This window comes from Heterostelium album (assembly GCF_000004825.1).
Source record: "Heterostelium album PN500 unplaced genomic scaffold PPL_scaffold14, whole genome shotgun sequence".
Lineage (NCBI taxonomy): Eukaryota > Evosea > Eumycetozoa > Acytosteliales > Acytosteliaceae > Heterostelium > Heterostelium album.
The window spans coordinates 241,371-259,708 of NW_008805076.1; the positions used below are offsets into that span (position 1 = coordinate 241,371).

Consider the following 18,338-nt stretch of genomic DNA (forward strand, 5'->3'; position numbering starts at 1 on the left):
AGATATTTTTGATTTTTTTGTTTTTGAAGAATAAATTAAAAATGCCCACTGACATTTGTATTTTTATTTAAAATGAGCAACAATAATAATAATAGTAATACAGATAATGTATTTGTCAATCTATCACATATACTTTTAATTAAAATATTTGATCATCTTAGAGATAATATCGATCGTATATGTTTCACATTTGTTTGTAATAGATGGTTTAACGATAGACATAAATACTTTAGATTCAACCCGACACCTTTTATTGGTCAACCAAAAGATGTATATCATAATTTCTTTTTAAAATCATTCAAAGATATTTTTATCGATTCCGAAAAGCAAAGAGAATGTAGTTTATATTTATCATCGAATCCTTGGGCGCCTTTTACATATCATCGAATACACAAATTAAAGATAGATTATACAATTGCAAAATGTATATATTTCATTTAAAGCTTTCGATTATACTTTAATAGATTTACTAATGTGCAAATAATCAAGATCAAATAGAAAAAATGAGAACAATCTCTTCAAATATTAAAACACTTATTATAGACCAGGAATTAGAGCTAGATGAAAATCAACTTGCTAAACTGTTGAGTTTCACAAGTATAACACATGTTTATGGTTGCTCTGTTATTCCAAAGAATGGATTCCCTTCCAATATCAAATTCATTCGATTCCTCGGTTTCAATGGGTCGTTGCAACCAGGTAGCTTCGGTGAAGGTGTAGAGAAGATACAGTTTAGATCGAAACTAGGTTGTTCGTGGTCTACTTCGAAATTTAATGAGCCACTAGTACCCGGTGTCTTTCCAGACTCCGTAACCTTTCTCAGTTTCGAATATCAATTCGATCAGCCTATAATACCAAGAATACTTCCACCCAATTTGAAATCATTGAAATTTAAATACTACACATTTGATATCGATGATCAAGCACTTCCAAACACATTGAAACATCTTCAAATCTCTGGATCACCAAACTTGAAGATAGCGATTCCTCACCAACTTGTTTCTTTGGATATAAATGAAATATATTTTACAGATACAATTCGATCACAGATTAGAAAGCTACAAAACCTCGAAAGTCTTTCAATATCTGGTGGTTTCGACTTTGATAACAACCTCATCAAAGAAGGAGATATTCCAAAGAGCGTAACCAACCTAACACTAAATTGCTGTTTGGAAAACAGCAGATCAATCCCATTAACTGTTAAATACTTGGACATTCCACAAATCGTATATTTCGATGAACCATTTCCAAGAGAATCACAACATCAATTCGAGAGACTTACTACTTCGGTTGTCAGTATGTTCCTATCCAATTTTAAAGTGAAAAAGTTAATATTAGAGAATATCATGGTAGAGAGATTTACTATTCCAGAGTCATCTGGTATCGAGTCAATTCAATTGGAATCTTTAATAGAAAATATAGATTGTAGCAAAATTGTATTACCAAACACCATTAAGGAACTCATATTACCTAAATATAATCCTTGTCGGTTGACTGAAGGTTTCATTCCAAATTCTGTTGAAACAATTAATTTTGGGGGCTACATCAATAGTCCAGCCTCAGCTCTTCCAAAATCAATTAACACAATAACTATTCAATCCTCGGCAATCAGTCATTATCAACAATCTAAATCGATAACCAATATAAATGTGATTCACAATCAAAATTACCTCCATCTCCTTCAAACCAGAAAAATATTTAAACAACACTATCTAATATTTGGACAAACTTTGAAACATGGTTTTATTTCAGCAATAATTCATGAATCTTACTTCCTTCAAAGATTTCTAGATATATTAAATGAATAATTATAGAAAGAAAATATAGTAAACTTTATATCTAATCAATGATTACAACAAATTAATATCTTAATATTTTATCATCATTTAGTTCACAAAGAGAGGAAGTGTAAGAAATATCAAGGTTTCCATGGGTAAACCCAGAGTAAAATAATGAGTTATCTTTCAATCCAGTGGAGCCGGTGTTGTTGGAACTATATTTGAAGTATCGACTGGGGAGTTATCGATAACTTGGGCTAGGTATTATAATACGTGTAGTTGGTTGTGGGGCAGTAATGATTGGAGACTGTGCAATCGGTGCGATGGGGGGGGGGGGGGTAGAACATCCTGAACTGGTGCTACAGGTGGAACAACTGAAGATAATACTTGTTTTGACTTGGATCTTCTTTTAGTCACTCTGGTTCTATTAGTTTCATAGCAATTCAGTCTTTCAGGAAAGTGAATTTTCTTTTCTGAATTCTTCTTTCATTTTACCAAATTAGTGCAAAATTAATTTTGTGAAATAGAAGAAAATAATCAAAAATTGATAATTTTTTTTTATTAAAATCAAAATGAAAAAATAATAAATAAAAAAAAAAAAAAATGAATAAAAAAAAATAGTTATAAAGCAAATAGCAATACAAAAAATAATAATAATAAATAAAAAATAATAAAGAAAAAACAATTTCAAAAAAATTTTTTATGACTCATTATTCACTTACCATTTTTTTTTGTGCAGGTCTCTCATCAAAATTTAAATTGCAAAGTCTCAATTTAATATATTAAAATACACTTTCGGTTCAAAATCCAACCTTTAGGTCTGATACCACGCATTTCAAGAAAAATATTAGTGTCAGACCTAAAGGTCGTTTTTTATGATTTTTTATTTTTTTTTGACCTTTTCGAAAATATCATGATTAAAAGATTAATCTTTGGTTACCAAAATTTCACTAAAAACTTTTCAAAGCAGATTCATGAAATTTTGGTATTTACTCCTTCAATCTCAAAGATCGTAGGTGGGAAATAATTGATTGAACCGAATCTATAAAAGGAGTGAATTCAACCTTTGTTTTTTTCATCAATATCATTTTAAACTAATTAACAACAAATAAAAACAATATTTATATAAATCAATCATGTCACAATATCACTACAACATTTCAAAGGATGTTAAATCAACCAACATTCAAATCACAGGAAGTTCAAATGCGACACCAGCAGATACCAGCTCAAGATATTATTCTGAATTCAACCATTCCACCAACTTGAGACAATCCGCTGATAAATACACCCAAAAGAATGAATATGAAGAGCCAAAACTTGATACTTCAAAGCCAGCTATGGTTCCAGTTGGTACCAGTTTGAATGATTTGGGTAACTACTATCTCGGAAACAATTCATTCCTCCAAGCTTGTTACCTCGCCTACTCTCAACACCACAACCTCGTCATCAGACCAGACGATATTTGGATTGCCATTATGACCCAATTTTCATTCTACCTCAATGCCAATGCAGAGCAACTCAGATCCAAGATTGTCAGCCACGATGATAAGAAGGAGCTTGAAGTTGTTGCCAACGCTACTCTCTTCTCCGCTCCATACGATGAAATGACTTTAACAATGACCGAACTCATTGCCAAGAATATCAACGATCCAACTCTTAAGGATTGGGCAATGCCATCATTCACAACCACCACCTACACCGATAGAATCGTTGGAGCTGTCTGCTTAATGGCAACAATGAAAAAGTATTTCAATTTCAAATACTCCTTGCGTTGTGGTTTGCCATCAGTTACTTTGCTCGGTTCAGTTGAAGACTGGAAGTCAATTAAAAAGACAAAGTACAACGTTTGAACGAATTTGACCTGCCAGAGAAATTGATGAGCAAATGGACAACTATGCTCAACCCAATCATCGATCAATTCATTGCCTCCGTAGAAGGAAAGGCTGATACCGAGTGGTGGAATCGTATTGCCAATCATGTTGGTGGTGGATCCGGTCCAACCTGGTTGAGCGGTTGGATCACTGTTTTCTCATGTTTCGCTGAAGATGGTCAATGGCGTGGTGACGATAAGGAGAAACAAGGATTCAGAACCAAGGGTGAATTGGTTTCAGAATGGCCACTCATTGACACTGAAGAAATTGCCCACGGATATGTAGTATTGGACGTTAAGATTGATGACAATGGTACCATGTACGATGCTCAGCTCTTTGGTGGACACTACACTGTTAAGCTTGCCGATCAAAAGTCAACCATCGTCCCACAACTCAACTGGTGTATGATGGTAAAAGAATCTGATCTCCCAGCTTTAAAGAAAAACTAAATAAATAAAAAACCATTTTTAATTCAAATAAAGTTGAAACAAGATTTGCTTTTCCAAAACCATAATTTTATTTTCTACTTTTAGGAAATTTTGTTGGCACCATCATTTTTGGTATACAGTTATTTGATTTATCTTGTTCTTTGGAATTGTGTAATGATTGATGATAGAACAAAATAAGAATCTAAATATCCCTACTGTTAAGATAGATATTTTTGCGGGGTGAGAGAAAGTGTGTAGGATAAAATGAAGAAAGATCCTAGTCCTGATTGGTGGCAAATGAAGAAGAGAAATCCTATAATTAATTATAGATATATTAAATCCAAAAATATTCAAGATGTTTTCCTAAAAATACAAACTGTAAAGAGTCTAGAATAACTGCCGATCGAAACCATCTATCTTTGATTCTAAACAACATTTAATCTCAATTCCATGGTATTGGATGTGGTGAATATATCACTAAGTAAATCAATTAGATCCACCAATTCACATAGAAAATCATTCATTTTCTGAAAGTTTTCAATCAGTCATATCAGAATCACCTGGTTTCTTTTTGAAATAAAAATATATCAGGACAGGTGTGAGTACTATTGGATTCTGCGCCTATATGCTTGGTTTTTTATTTTTTACTCTTTTTGGTAATTTTTTTGTGCTGATGAAACAACTACTTTGATATATGTTTATACTTTAAAAAAATTCATTCCATCTTTTAAAATCTTACGGAGGATTTATTATGGTAAAAATAGAATTTTAATTATTTCTATAAATGTAATATGACATTCTTTAAACTCCCCATAACAATATACTGTTTTACCAAAAAATAATAACTATAAATAATAAGTTTTTTGATACTGAATCAAAACATTCCATTCTAATTAAAAACATAAATATAAATATAAATATAATAGTATATTATCTATAAATAAAATGAAACTTTCAAGAAATATTTTAATTACCATTTCTTTGGTTATTTCCTTAAATTTTACTTGTGGTCAGTTGACTGGTGGATTGAATCCATGTGCTTCATGTAACTCAAACGATAAATGTTATATTGATACTTGTAATTGGTCAACTGGTTGTTTCCATAATCCTGTGACTTGTAACTCCAATAACAAATGTGTGGTCGATGGATGCCACCCAACTCTTGGATGTACTACTTCCGCAAAGAACTGTGATGACAACAATCCAAATACCTACGATTTCTGTGATGTCAATTTAGGCTGCCAAAACCTTCCATTCACTTGCAGTGCCACCTCAACTTGTACCAATACCAGTCCATGTCAAGTCCAGTTCATATTGAATGACAAGTGCTGTACTTACGCCAAGACTTGCAATGACAACAATCCATGTACCACCGACCAATGTAACACCGCCACCGGACAATGTCAAAACACTGCTGTCACTTGCAACGATAACAATCCATGTACCATCGACCAATGTTCATCGACCACCGGTCTCTGTCAATTCGCCGCCAAGTCATGTGACGACAACAACGCATGCACTCTCGACAGTTGCAACACCGCCAATGGAAATTGTCAATACACTGCTGTTGTTTGTAATGACAACAATCCAAACACCGTTGACGAATGTTTCCCAGCTGTTGGTTGTGTATATCACTCTGCCAGCTCATGTGACGACAACAACGCATGCACTGTAGACTCTGTCAACTCCACCACAGGACAATGTCAATACACAAGACGTGTCTGCGCACAAGATACCTTCTGTACTAGATGGTCATGTGATCCGGTAAATGGATGCACTGCATCCTCACCAAACTGTGATGACAATTACCCATGTACCGTAGACTTCTGTGACTCTGTCAGTCAATCTTGTGCTCACAAAACCAAGAGTTGTTTCGACAACAACCGTTGTACCTTTGATCAATGTAACCCAGCCAACGGACAATGTGTAAGCACTCCAATCTCCAACTGTTAATAAAAACACAACCAACCAACAACAATTACCAGATATTACTATTTTTCATTCATTCTTTTTTTTTATAAATAAAGTTAACAACTAGTTAGTATTACAATAAAAATTAAAACAATATTTGTTTTCTCTATTCTTTCTTTTTGTTTCATATTCTGTGAATTGAATTCTCCTTTTTTCTCAAATAATAATATAATAATAATAAGCAATTAACATTACTATTAGTTATAGTTATTGTTGTTATATTTGTTGATATTATTATATATTACATTCATTCGAATGAATGATTGTTTATTTAATAAACATAATTATGTAAAATCATGATTCTAAACTATTCAATTCTCTATTTTTGTTTTGTTGTTGTTGCTTTAATTAATTGTTATTGTTATTATTTATAAATATCTAAATTTAATCTTCGTTTAATAAATGTGACTTTGGATTAACAGCCTAAAAAGTATTTGAAATAAGTAAACAAATATGTAAGTATATGAATGAATGTTCAACTATATGATACTAAATAAATATATATAGATAAAAGTTGATGGTAATTACCCATTTTGGAGGTGGGATGTTTCTTTGCCATTTTGATCCACCTGGTGCATCACATGCTATTATATTTGTACAAAGTTTTGAGTTAGTTTCGATGAATGATCAAAGAGTTGGTTTGTGATTTGATATGATATGATTTGATTACATACGAATATAAGGATCTGGGTGCTCCCAGTAGTTTACAAACTTCTCAAAGTCCTTCATGTGCTGTTGAATCAAGAATGGGTTGGTTTCATTCTTTCTGGCCTTCAAGGTGTTACGCAACTGAAGAGCGTTGGTCAAGAACCAATCGTAATCCTCAGAGTAATCTCTAATCGATTTCAAACCCTTACGGTACAATCTAATCACTTTTTGTGCATGTGAAAGTGACATTATATATCTATCTAGCTAAACAATATTAAAAAAGAAATGCAACCATCAATCAGTGTGATCACTTAAACTATTCACACACACAGAAAAAATCGAAAAATTTAGAAAAAAAAAAAAAAAAAAAGCAAAAATCAAAAACATAAAAATATTTTAATTTAAAAAATTTCATTAAAAGAAAGTGATAATTAGATACAAACATACTTATTTAGATATATATTGCAATATATATTAATTAACTATTCATTCATTTTTATTAATAACATTTGTTTGTATATATATAAATATAAATAAGTAAAGAATATGTCTGATAAATATAAATCGGTTGGATATTCCTCCAAAGATTTGGCTGGTCATACAAAGATGAAGACAAGGTATGTTTGTTTAATTGGTTGTTTATTGCTTGATTATATCTAACTAAACCGATACAAATGTATTTAGAGATGATGTTGGTCAAAAAGCAATGGAGGAACGTGAGAGACAACAAAGAGAAAAAGAACGTTTAGAACAGATAGAATTGAAACAAAAACAAATGTTAGATTCAAGAAAAGAATCAAGAAATAATAGAAATACCGATAGAGATAATGATAGAGATAGAAATAGAGATTATGGTGATGATAAAGAAGAGGAAGAAGAAGAAGAGGGAGAAGAAAGATTAGAACAAAGATCAACAACAACAACAACTTCAACAACAACAAAGAATAAGAATATAGATGCGGATGATACAGATAGTAGTGATGATGATGATGATAGTGGAGATGACAATAAGAAAGATAATGATAACGACGATAGCGACGCAAGTGATAGTGACGACGATGATGAAGACGACGAAGAAGAACTCATGAGAGAACTCGAGAAACTAAAGAGAGAAAAGGCAGAAGCTCAAAAGAGAAAACAAATGGAAGATGCAGACTCTGAGAAACTCGCAAGACAAGAGAAATTGATTTCAAGCAATCCACTTTTAAATAAGAATAATAATAATAATAATGATTATTCAATGAAGAAAAAGTATGTAAACAAAAAGAAATCTATTTATATATATTAAAAAATAACTTTAATATTAACTCTTCTCTCTCTCTCTAATTAAAATCAACTTAGGTGGTATGATGACTCTATATTTAAGAATCAAGCAAGAGATGAACCTGTTACAAAGAAAAGATTTATAAACGATACAACTAGAAATGATTTTGCAAGGAAATTCTTATCAAAATATATAAAATAATATATTAAAAATTAATAGAATAACAACAACAACAACAACCAACAATTATTTAATTTAGAACTATGTTCATTTTTCATTTATTTTACAAAGATTGTTATTGATATTAATTATATTGGTTTGACTTGTCTTGTTTGATTATATTTCTATTACAATGTTTAACATTACATTACATATTATTATTATTTTGGTAATTAGCTTTGGATTGTGTGTGTGTGTGTGTTTGTATATCGATATTATTATTATTACTATTATTATTATCTTTAAATATTTGTGGTATTTCAAGTAAAAGTCGAATAATAGCGCTATTACTCGACTTTACTCTTTACTTTTTTTTTTTGTTAAGCTATGTGCTGTTTTCTTTGCTTTAACGTGGTAAATCATTAAGGGCAACAGCGTTGACAGCTTTACTGTGTCCTGAATAAGTCTTTACTGATTCACCTTGATGTAAATCCCAGAGTTTTGCCATTTGATCACTCGATCCTGTAACCAAATAAGCAGAGTCATTCGAGAATGAACAATCCCAAACCCATCGTTGATGTCCATTCAAAGTTTGTATAACATTGAATTTCTTTGTATTCCAAATCTTTACTGTATGATCCGCAGATGCTGTTGCCAACAACCTAACAACAAATTAATTATCATTATAATTAATATTAATTATTCATATTAGTAATCTATCATATTAATTAACGGCTGATCGATTGATTGATTGATAGTTAAACACTTACTTGGTATCGGGTGAGAATAAACATTTGAGAATGGGTGCGTTGTGTGCTTCGATTTTGTGGAGTGGGTCGAATCGCGAGGTGTCGTCTTCACCTAGGTGCCAAACGAAACATTTGCCTTTGGTGTTGGATGCCACTACCATTGAACCGTCGGAGCTGATCGAGAGTGAAGTGATACCGTTCTCACCGTCCGGCACCAACTCACGACTGCAAGTGTTCGAAATCAGATCCCACACTCTGATACTACCGTTTTGATCACCCGATATCAGTTCCGCCTGATTCGGATGGAGAACAACACAATTGACCGGTGCATTACACTCGTAGTCACGCTGACATCCCGGTGCCTTTATATCCCAAATCTTAACGGTACCATCTTCTGAACCTGTATACATCCATTTACCTTCCTTCTGGAAACCAACCGATGTTACATTCACTTTATGACCATCGAAACTTGTTACCTAATAATAATAATCATCATCATCATCATTTGATATGTTAATATCAACGAATATCATTATGTGTATTAAGACAATGTTGTTTGTTAATGATACATACAGGATTATTATTATTTGAATTGACTTCAAAAAGTTTGGTTTGTGGATGTCCTGCAGCAGCAATATAATGTTTATCAGCTGTTATCTCTAATCTATTTATATGCTAAATTAACAAAAGTAAAAGAAAGTTAGTTAAATGAAATGATGAACCTATTGTGATTGATTGATTGATTGAGTCTTTTTCATGTTGTAATATATTATATATTGAATGGTTGAACACATACGAAATCACCGCAATCAATCGATCTATAACAACCTCCACTAGGTGGATCCCAAAACTTTATAGTATGATCATAGCTAGCTGTTGCAAGTATAATACCTCCTGGCATTGCTTATTATAATATATTATATATATGTATTTAAAATTTTACAAATTTTTATTGTTATAAAACTTGTTTTTTTTTTTTTTTTTTTAATTATTTTGATTATTTTATTTCCTTTTTAACAATTTTTAAAAATAAAAAGATATTTAAAAAGGTTTATAAATTAAAAACACACAAATCAAACAAACACACAACAACTCAAAAGTTTATAAATAATCCGATCGGTTTTGTTTGATCAATCAATATTTATCAGAAGTGAAGTAGTCATTGTATATCATTTTATTCATTGTTTATCAAAAAATTATAATATGATTCCAATTATTAGTGGAACTAAATTCTAGTATTTATATTTCTATTTCTGCACAAATAAATAAATTTTAAATTTTATTGATTTGGAAATGTTAATTTAAAATCATAAATTTATGATTTTAATACTGCCTATTTTATGAGTAGATCAATAACGGAACAACGTTACGCAGGTATGATGATTTTTTTTTTCATTTTTTTGATTTATTTTTTTGCATTTTGAAAATTAAAAAAAAAAAAAAAAAACTCACATTCATCATCAGTAATCACCCACCTGAATATATCGCTTTGAGAAAAGGAGGCAGCAATTCTGATTCTCGAGAATCAATATTATTATTATTAGTAGTAATTAATATTCAAAAATAAAGAAGTAGTAAAGTAGTTAAAGTAGTTGTAGTTCATTACATCACATCAAATACCTACCTTTCAACCTCTTTTGTAGTTCTAGATTCAATTTTCAACAAACTATATAGTGTAGATAATCAAGCATATTTAATAAAAATGATGTTCAACCATTTAAGAAAGAATGTAGGTATTTTAAATATTAATAAAAAAACAATAGTAAATAGTAAATAATAATAAGTAGAACAATCGAATGATCAAACAATCAATCAATCAATCAATCAAACCAATAAATAAATAAATCAATGAAAAAAAAAAAACAAAAAAAAAAAAAAAAAAAAAGTAGTAGAGTAAAAATGTTTGGATCGATAAATAGTCTTGTCAACATGTAACGATGTTACATAACATAATATCGAGTTCATATCAAATTTATAGCAATGAAAATAGAATCAATTTTAGCAAAGATAACGATCAATCAAAGCTTTATCAAAAAAAGAAAAAGGAAATTTAGAATCATAACAAATATATAATTAAGAATCAATAGATAATAATAGTATAGTTATAACAGTAAGAGACAGATGACAGAATAATTATGTAGATCACACTAAATTATCTCTACTTTTTTTTATTTTTTTTATTTTTTTTTTGAGTTACTTTTTTTTTTTTTTCGAAAAACACAACTGCAACAAGACACTAAAAACACATACAAAAAGTAGATCTGATTTGAACAGTCAGCCATTGATCGATCAAAACAATCATATCAAATTAGCAATGAAATAAATAAATTAAATAATTAATAATAATAATGCTAATAATCAAAATTTGATATCAATTTTAGGCCAAGTTAATCTTTGGTACTGCTACAGCATTGACTGGTGCTTCATTGGCCACTGGTAGCATGTTCTTGTCTGATGACTTTGCTCAACCACCAGAATTCCCATGGAACCATCGTTTCCCATGGCAATCATTCGATCACGCTTCAATTCGTCGTGGACATCAAGTATATACTCAAGTATGTTCAACCTGTCACAGTCTCGATATGATCTCCTACCGTCATTTGATCGACGTTGCATACACTGCCGATGAAATGAAGGCATACACCGCCGAATTGACCGTATGTATAACAATGTAACACTATTATTAACATATATATATATATGTGCAGAAAGAATTTGAATTAATTATTGAAATTGATTGATTAAATCAAAAACAAACAAAACAAAAAGGTTATGGACGGACCAGATTCAGAGGGAGATATGTTTGAACGTAAAGGAGCAATCACCGATTATCATCCAAAACCCTATGAAAATCAAAATGCTGCACGTTTCTCAAATAATGGTGCTTTGCCACCCGATATGTCGTTGGTCGTCAAGGCACGTGGACGTCACGAAGACTATGTGTTCTCGTTGTTGACCACCTACGTCGAGCCACCCAGCGGTGTCAAGATCACCCAGGGACAATATTTCAACCCATACTTCCCTGGCACCAAGATTGCTATGGCCCCACCATTATCCGAGGGTCAAGTCGAATTCGACGACGGCACCGAAGCATCGGTCTCGCAGATGGCCAAGGACGTTTCCACTTTCCTCGCCTGGGCATCGGAGCCAGAGCACGACGACAGAAAGAAATTAGGTATTAAAATTATTCTCGGTCTCTCATTGATCGCCGTTCCAATGTTTTACTGGAAGCGTTTGAAGTGGAGCACGATCAAGACACGTAAGATCCAATTCAAGGATTAAAATAATCATTTTAATTTTTTACAACACAACAATAACAACAACACAAAAAAACAAAAAGCAAACAACAACAAAAGTAAAGAAAAGACAAATTTACTTTTATTGGTTTATGCTTTTTGTTTTTTGACAACAATAACAACAGCAAAAACTTAAAAAAAACAACAACAACAACACTTGACCTATCATTATTCATTAATAAACAATAATATAATAATAAATATAAATTAAAGTATCTACATTTATATTTTTAATAATTTTTTTTTTTCTTTGAATATGAATATTAATATTAATTATAATCTTGATAAGAATTCTGACGAACAATATCTTTAATTAATTGGTTATTTATAGTTTTTTTTTAATAATTTTTATATTTATTAAAACTAAATTTATAAGAAAGGGGGCTATTAATTGTTGTTGTTGTTGATGAGGTGGGAATTATAAATTAATATAATATTTAAACTATTTCATATCTTTACAGTTTGTTGGTTTTTTTTTTTTTTTTTTGTTTGTTTTGTTTGTTTTGTTGTTTTTGTTTTGTTTTGTTTTGTTGTTGTGATTGATGTTGTTATTACTATTGTTACTATATCTTATTTATTTATTTATAAAATCAAACAATCTAAAAGTAAGTTCCTTCTGGTGGTTGTTGCAATCTTCTATTTGCAGTTGTAGTCATTTCACGTCTCAATTCCAATAAAATAGTTTCAATAGTTGTCTTGTCGCTCCAATCTTTCAACAATGGGAAATTCTTTGGCTCAACAACACCTGTCTGTTGATTTACACATGGAATATTGATTTTCGATTCGAATTTGACACTTGGTGGTTTGTTTGGGTAATCTTTATCACAAAATATCTTTAAATTATAGATTCTATTTTCGTGTGTACTCTGTTGTTGAATCGAAATCAAACAAATCAGTTAATTATTTGTTGTTATTATTACTACTTAGTAGTAGTTATTGTAGTAAGTTACTTACTTGATTTGGACCAATGATTGTTCCGATCCATGAGCTAAGATAGGTGTCCTCTGGCGACTCTAAACCATATGATACGGAACCATCACCCAATCCTTTCTCTCCTTTCTCCAACTCTGCAAGCAATCTAAAGTTACGTGGTAAAACAGACATTATTACTCTCTCTCTCTCTCTTACTATTATCAACTATTATACTAAACTACTATCTATCTATCTTTACTCTAACTAACTAACTAACTAACTCTACTACTAATAATAAATAATATTAATATTAATATATATATATTTATAGATCTCTAAACAATTTAAAAAAAAAACAATAATTAAAAAAGAAATACAAACATTTTTGTTTTTTTTTAAAATTTTGGTTTTGCTTTTTTTTTTTTCAAAATTAATGCAGAAAAAAGAACTTCCAGACTTTATTGGTGCTTGCCACGAACTAACTGTGTGATGTAATTATTGATTATATTCATCTTCACCAACATCGATTTATTTATTAAAAAAATGATGTTATAAGATTGGTTGATATTATAATATAATATTCCTTTTTTTTTTTAAATTTGGACTATAATCATATCTTTTTTTTTTAACTTTTAGACCTACTAATAAATGATTAAATTTAGATAATGTTTTTGTGAAAAGATAATAGCATACTATCTGTATAACATTTTGAAAAAGAAGTAATTTCCAACTATTTTGGAAAAAGCTCTTGTTTTAGTTGTTTTTGTCGTTTATCACCATCATCGGGAATTAAAAAACAGTGACACTTTTATGATGATTTTTCTAGTTTAATATTTGTTTTTTTTTTTTATCAAAAATTTTTTTTTTTGATTTTATTTTTTTTAGTGTTGTTGCAGTGAATGATAATAACTTCACACACAATCGATTATTTCATTATTTTCAATAAATTTAAATCAAAAATGTACAAGGGATTATCTACTGGTAGGAAATTTCAGATTACACATAAATATATATTAAATCACAACAATAATAATTTCAGTATTTAATAATCAATTATAATAAAATCACAAAAAATCAATTAATCAGATAATTAAACAAATGATCAGATCAGATCAGATTATACATCGATCAAATAAAGACAAATTAAATTAAACCAAATCAAAAAAAAAAAAAAAAAAAAAAAACAACACCAAAAGAATACTTATACATAATATAGAAAATGACAATAAATAATAATAATCATAATGAATAATATAAATATATATATAAGACAAACATGATAAATGAATGTTATATTAACATTTAATCAATAACCATTAGGAATCAGAACTTTTAGCACTGCCAACTTTTTTGCCACTGGTAAGGGTAAGGCACCACTCCGTGTCGCCATTACTGGTGCCTCTGGTCAAATCGGTTACCAATTGTTGTTCAGAATTGCCAGTGGTGATATGCTCGGTAAGGACCAACCGGTCATTTTGCAATGCCTCGAGTTGCCAGGTGCCATGAACGCCTTGAAGGGTGTCTCCATGGAACTCGACGATTGTGCCTTCCCATTGTTGAAGGGAATCGTCCAATCGGACAACCCAGAGGTTGCCTTTGAAGGTGCTGACTATGCCCTCTTGGTCGGAGCCAAGCCACGTTCCAAGGGAATGGAGCGTGGAGATTTGTTGGCTGCCAACGCCCAAATCTTCTCTGTCCAAGGTAAGGCCCTCGACAAGACCGCCAACCGTGACACCCTCCGTGTCTTGGTCGTCGGTAACCCAGCCAACACCAACGCCTTGATTGCCGCCCGTAACGCACCAAACATCGATCCAAAGCGTTTCTCTGCCATGACCCGTCTCGACCACAACCGTGGTTTGGCTCAATTGTCACAAAAGGCCAACTGCTCCGTCACCGACATCACCGATTTCTGTATCTGGGGTAACCACTCTGCCACCCAATACCCAGATATCACCAGCACCAAGATCTCTGGAAAGTCCATTAGCAACTACATCAGCGACAACGCCTGGATCAAGGACAACTTCATCCCAACCGTCCAACAACGTGGTGCCGCCATTATTGCCGCCCGTGGACTCTCGTCCGCCGCTTCCGCCGCCTCTGCCGCCATCGATCACATGAGAGATTGGACCTACGGAACCAACGGTCAATGGACCTCCATGGCCGTCTTCTCTGACGGATCGTACGGTGCCGACAAGGGACTCTACTTCTCATACCCAGTCATCTGCAAGAACGGACAATACGAAATCGTCCAAGGACTCAAACTCGACCAATTCTCCAAGGAGAGATTCGATGTCACCAACAAGGAGTTGATCTCTGAACGTGATGCCATTGCCCACCTTCTTCCATAAACAAACATATGATATAATTAATTGAAAAAAAGAAAAACCTCTAATTAATCTTTTCTTTTTTTTTTTTTTTTGTTTATATATAACAAACTTTAATAAATCAAAAAATATCAAACCACTCTGTTTCATTCTGCTGATTTCAAATGTTAAGGTAATAATATTCAAGTCAAATTGAAGTTAAAAGTAAAACAATCATCTCTTTTGAAATATAGAATTTGGCAATGAGAATATATATATAGTAAATGTTTCTATAATCTATTAATTTATTACTCTTCTTCTTAAAAAAAAACAAACACAGACTTTGAGAAAAATAATATCTTTAAAAAAATTACAACCTAATTTATAACGACTTTGATTGGTTTAGAAATTTATGCAATAAAAAAAAAATAAAGTAGTATTCATTTGAATTTCTGATTTCTTGAAAACAATTTATCATAAAAAATCATTTACTTTAAGATATATATATATTTTTATTTATTTAATTATTTATTTTCGTGTAGAAAAATAAATGTTTAGTTTAACAAAACAAATTCTGTTTAAATCATCAACAGTAAAGAATGTTGTTGGTAATTTAATGTATAATGCTTCATCTTCTGTTGTAAGATCATATTCAAGTGTTAATAATAATAACAACAACAGCAATAATAGCGATGCCTCACCATTGAGACGTATGAATAACAAGGTTTGTTTTGTAACTGGTGGAGCTGCTGGTATTGGTTTGGGAATAGTGGAGCGTTTCCTCAAGGAAGGTGGTAAGGTTGCTGTTGCCGATCTGAATGGTCAGTTGGCGTCGGATGTCGCCACAAAGTTGGACAAGCAATATCCAGGCTCGGTGATTGCCATCAAAGCTGACATCACCCAGGAGGAGGATGTCCGTCAGGGCATTGAGAAAACTGTCGCCAAGTTTGGTGGACTCGACGTCGTCGTCTCGAATGCCGGATTCCAACATATCGAGGCACTGGAGGACTTGCCGCTTGAGATGTGGAAGAAAATGTTGGCCGTTCACCTCGACGGATCGTTCTTGTGTGCGAAACACGCCATCCGCCAATTCAAAAAAGATACGGTTCGTGGAGGATCGATTATCTTTATTGGATCGGTACATAGCAAGGTTGCATCGGATTTGAAATCACCGTATGTCACTGCCAAGCATGGATTGGAGGGATTGAATCGTTCGGTAGCTAGAGAGGCTGCCAAGTACAACGTTCGTTCCAACTTGTTGTGTCCAGGATTCGTCAGAACCGCGCTGGTCGAGCGTCAGATTCCACAGATTGCAGAGCGTATGGGAATCTCAGAGGATCAGGTCATCAAGAGCGTCATGCTCAAAGATACACTCGATGGTGAATTCACCTCGTTTGAGGATGTCAATGAGGTTGCTGTCACATTTGTCCACATGCCATCGAAAGCATTAACCGGACAATCAGTCATAGTCAGTCATGGTTGGGTACTTGAATAAATATATAGCAAATTGTTTTATTCTAGAAAAGTTTAAATGTAGTAATATATAAAGAATAATAAAAAAAGGTTTTAATAAATAGTGGTTTATTAATTTATACAATAACAACAACAATATTGTTTTAATGTTTTAAATGATTAACAGTCAGTTAGTTAGTTAGTTAGTTTGAAACTAGCATCTAGTCCAATCCAATCTAATCCTATGCAATGGTATGTGGATTCCAACAGATTCTCTTATCTTTATGTAGACTATCAAGTTTGAGCATATCGGCATCGTTGATATCGAAATCAAAGATATTGGCATTCTCAATGATTCTCTCTGATTTCGTTGATTTTGGAATGACGACAATACTCTTTTGAATTGCCCATCTCAATAATACTTGTGCCGGTGTCTTTTTGTATTTAGTTGCAATCTCAACAATTACATTATCTTCAAACTTTAAAGAAAATCATATGAAGATAAAAGATAGAATAGTTTAGTTAGTTTCAAATGTGATATTTAGTTAAATAGGTAATTAATGATAACACATACAGAATCTTTATCAGCTCTAACCAATGATGAATATGCCTCCAATACAATATTGTTTTTGGTACAATAATCATGTAGTTCCTTTTGGTAGAGGAATGGATGGAATTCGACTTGGTTCACCGCTGGAACAACCGATGAATTTTTAAGGAGATCTTCGAGATGTTCGACGGTGTAGTTACTGACGCCAATCGATCTACATTTCTTATCGGCATAGAGTTTCTCAAAGGCACGCCAGGTCTCTAGACGTGTCTCGCGATTCAATGGATCGGTTGGCTGTCTTCCGGAAGTACCGGGCCAGTGAATCAAGTAGAGATCGAGATAGTCTAGTTTCAATCGCTTCAGTGAGTTCTCGCAAGCGGCAAGAGCATTGTCATAACCATGCTCGGCAGGTCCAGCCTTTGTAGTGATAAAGAGATCCTCTCGCTTAAATTTACCGCTCTCAAACAGTTCTTTCAAGCAATCACCGATTGCCTCTTCATTTCTATAGACTGAGGCAGTGTCAATCGAAATGTAACCGCCATTCAGAGCAGTGATAAGCGAGTTCTTAATGTCACCAACCAATGTTTGATAGGTTCCCACTACAAAGTAAAGTAGAGTATAACATATATAAACAAAAAAAAAAGATTAGAATCATTTACAATTATTATTATTATTATTCTATTTCAAAAAGGTTCTACTTACAACCAAATAGTGGCATATTTACACCATTGTTTAATGTAACAGTTGATCTAATTGTTAATTGTACCATTTTTGAACTGTTTGTAATAAATGATCTGATCATAATCTGTATGAAATTTAAATTGAAAAATTAATTTGTTTTTTTATGTGATGTTGGTGTTCACAAAAAAAAAGTGTGATCATTGTATTTTCTTTTCATTTAAACTTGAGAAAATTCAATATCGTGGTGTGCTATGAGTGTAGCTACTATAGATA

General features: G+C 32.1%; 11 protein-coding genes across 11 annotated transcripts; 7 read left to right on the forward strand and 4 right to left on the reverse strand.

Moving 5' to 3' along the window:
- Positions 1–72: 72 nt before the first annotated feature.
- PPL_10467 (FNIP repeat-containing protein) lies at positions 73–2,556 on the forward strand (the record flags this gene model as incomplete). The annotated part of the gene is made up of 5 exons (XM_020581242.1): positions 73–424; positions 544–1,296; positions 1,321–1,649; positions 1,891–1,944; positions 2,518–2,556. 5 exons carry the CDS (start codon positions 73–75, stop codon positions 2,554–2,556), a joined length of 1,527 nt encoding a protein of 508 aa, XP_020428029.1.
- Positions 2,557–2,914: 358 nt separating this feature from the next.
- On the forward strand, positions 2,915–4,101 carry PPL_10468 (DUF4419 domain-containing protein; the record flags this gene model as incomplete). Its single annotated transcript, XM_020581243.1, has 2 exons — positions 2,915–3,557; positions 3,614–4,101. The coding sequence occupies 2 exons, from the start codon at positions 2,915–2,917 to the stop codon at positions 4,099–4,101; spliced, it is 1,131 nt and encodes a 376-aa protein (XP_020428030.1).
- A 924-nt stretch (positions 4,102–5,025) lies between these two features.
- PPL_10469 (extracellular matrix protein) lies at positions 5,026–6,122 on the forward strand (the record flags this gene model as incomplete). Its single annotated transcript, XM_020581244.1, has 2 exons — positions 5,026–6,006; positions 6,108–6,122. The coding sequence occupies 2 exons, from the start codon at positions 5,026–5,028 to the stop codon at positions 6,120–6,122; spliced, it is 996 nt and encodes a 331-aa protein (XP_020428031.1).
- A 313-nt stretch (positions 6,123–6,435) lies between these two features.
- PPL_10470 (NADH dehydrogenase [ubiquinone] 1 beta subcomplex subunit 9) lies at positions 6,436–6,948 on the reverse strand (the record flags this gene model as incomplete). The annotated part of the gene is made up of 3 exons (XM_020581245.1): positions 6,436–6,474; positions 6,580–6,635; positions 6,726–6,948. The coding sequence occupies 3 exons, from the start codon at positions 6,946–6,948 to the stop codon at positions 6,436–6,438; spliced, it is 318 nt and encodes a 105-aa protein (XP_020428032.1).
- Positions 6,949–7,245: 297 nt separating this feature from the next.
- Positions 7,246–8,164, forward strand: cwc15-1 (putative pre-mRNA-splicing factor CWC15; the record flags this gene model as incomplete). The annotated part of the gene is made up of 3 exons (XM_020581246.1): positions 7,246–7,316; positions 7,384–7,950; positions 8,041–8,164. The coding sequence occupies 3 exons, from the start codon at positions 7,246–7,248 to the stop codon at positions 8,162–8,164; spliced, it is 762 nt and encodes a 253-aa protein (XP_020428033.1).
- A 364-nt stretch (positions 8,165–8,528) lies between these two features.
- lst8 (WD40 repeat domain-containing protein) lies at positions 8,529–9,772 on the reverse strand (the record flags this gene model as incomplete). The annotated part of the gene is made up of 4 exons (XM_020581247.1): positions 8,529–8,784; positions 8,893–9,347; positions 9,445–9,546; positions 9,668–9,772. 4 exons carry the CDS (start codon positions 9,770–9,772, stop codon positions 8,529–8,531), a joined length of 918 nt encoding a protein of 305 aa, XP_020428034.1.
- A 439-nt stretch (positions 9,773–10,211) lies between these two features.
- Positions 10,212–12,303, forward strand: cyc1 (cytochrome c1; the record flags this gene model as incomplete). The annotated part of the gene is made up of 6 exons (XM_020581248.1): positions 10,212–10,245; positions 10,464–10,604; positions 10,950–10,981; positions 11,253–11,528; positions 11,641–12,089; positions 12,228–12,303. The coding sequence occupies 6 exons, from the start codon at positions 10,212–10,214 to the stop codon at positions 12,301–12,303; spliced, it is 1,008 nt and encodes a 335-aa protein (XP_020428035.1).
- Positions 12,304–12,766: 463 nt separating this feature from the next.
- ube2v (ubiquitin-conjugating enzyme E2 variant) lies at positions 12,767–13,271 on the reverse strand (the record flags this gene model as incomplete). Its single annotated transcript, XM_020581249.1, has 2 exons — positions 12,767–13,000; positions 13,122–13,271. 2 exons carry the CDS (start codon positions 13,269–13,271, stop codon positions 12,767–12,769), a joined length of 384 nt encoding a protein of 127 aa, XP_020428036.1.
- Positions 13,272–14,038: 767 nt separating this feature from the next.
- mdhB (malate dehydrogenase) lies at positions 14,039–15,427 on the forward strand (the record flags this gene model as incomplete). Its single annotated transcript, XM_020581250.1, has 2 exons — positions 14,039–14,060; positions 14,400–15,427. The coding sequence occupies 2 exons, from the start codon at positions 14,039–14,041 to the stop codon at positions 15,425–15,427; spliced, it is 1,050 nt and encodes a 349-aa protein (XP_020428037.1).
- Positions 15,428–15,932: 505 nt separating this feature from the next.
- On the forward strand, positions 15,933–16,877 carry PPL_10476 (Beta-hydroxybutyrate dehydrogenase; the record flags this gene model as incomplete). The annotated part of the gene is made up of 1 exon (XM_020581251.1): positions 15,933–16,877. One exon carries the CDS (start codon positions 15,933–15,935, stop codon positions 16,875–16,877), a length of 945 nt encoding a protein of 314 aa, XP_020428038.1.
- A 199-nt stretch (positions 16,878–17,076) lies between these two features.
- On the reverse strand, positions 17,077–18,153 carry alrD (aldo/keto reductase; the record flags this gene model as incomplete). Its single annotated transcript, XM_020581252.1, has 3 exons — positions 17,077–17,313; positions 17,409–17,983; positions 18,087–18,153. 3 exons carry the CDS (start codon positions 18,151–18,153, stop codon positions 17,077–17,079), a joined length of 879 nt encoding a protein of 292 aa, XP_020428039.1.
- Between the last annotated feature and the right edge of the window lie 185 nt (positions 18,154–18,338).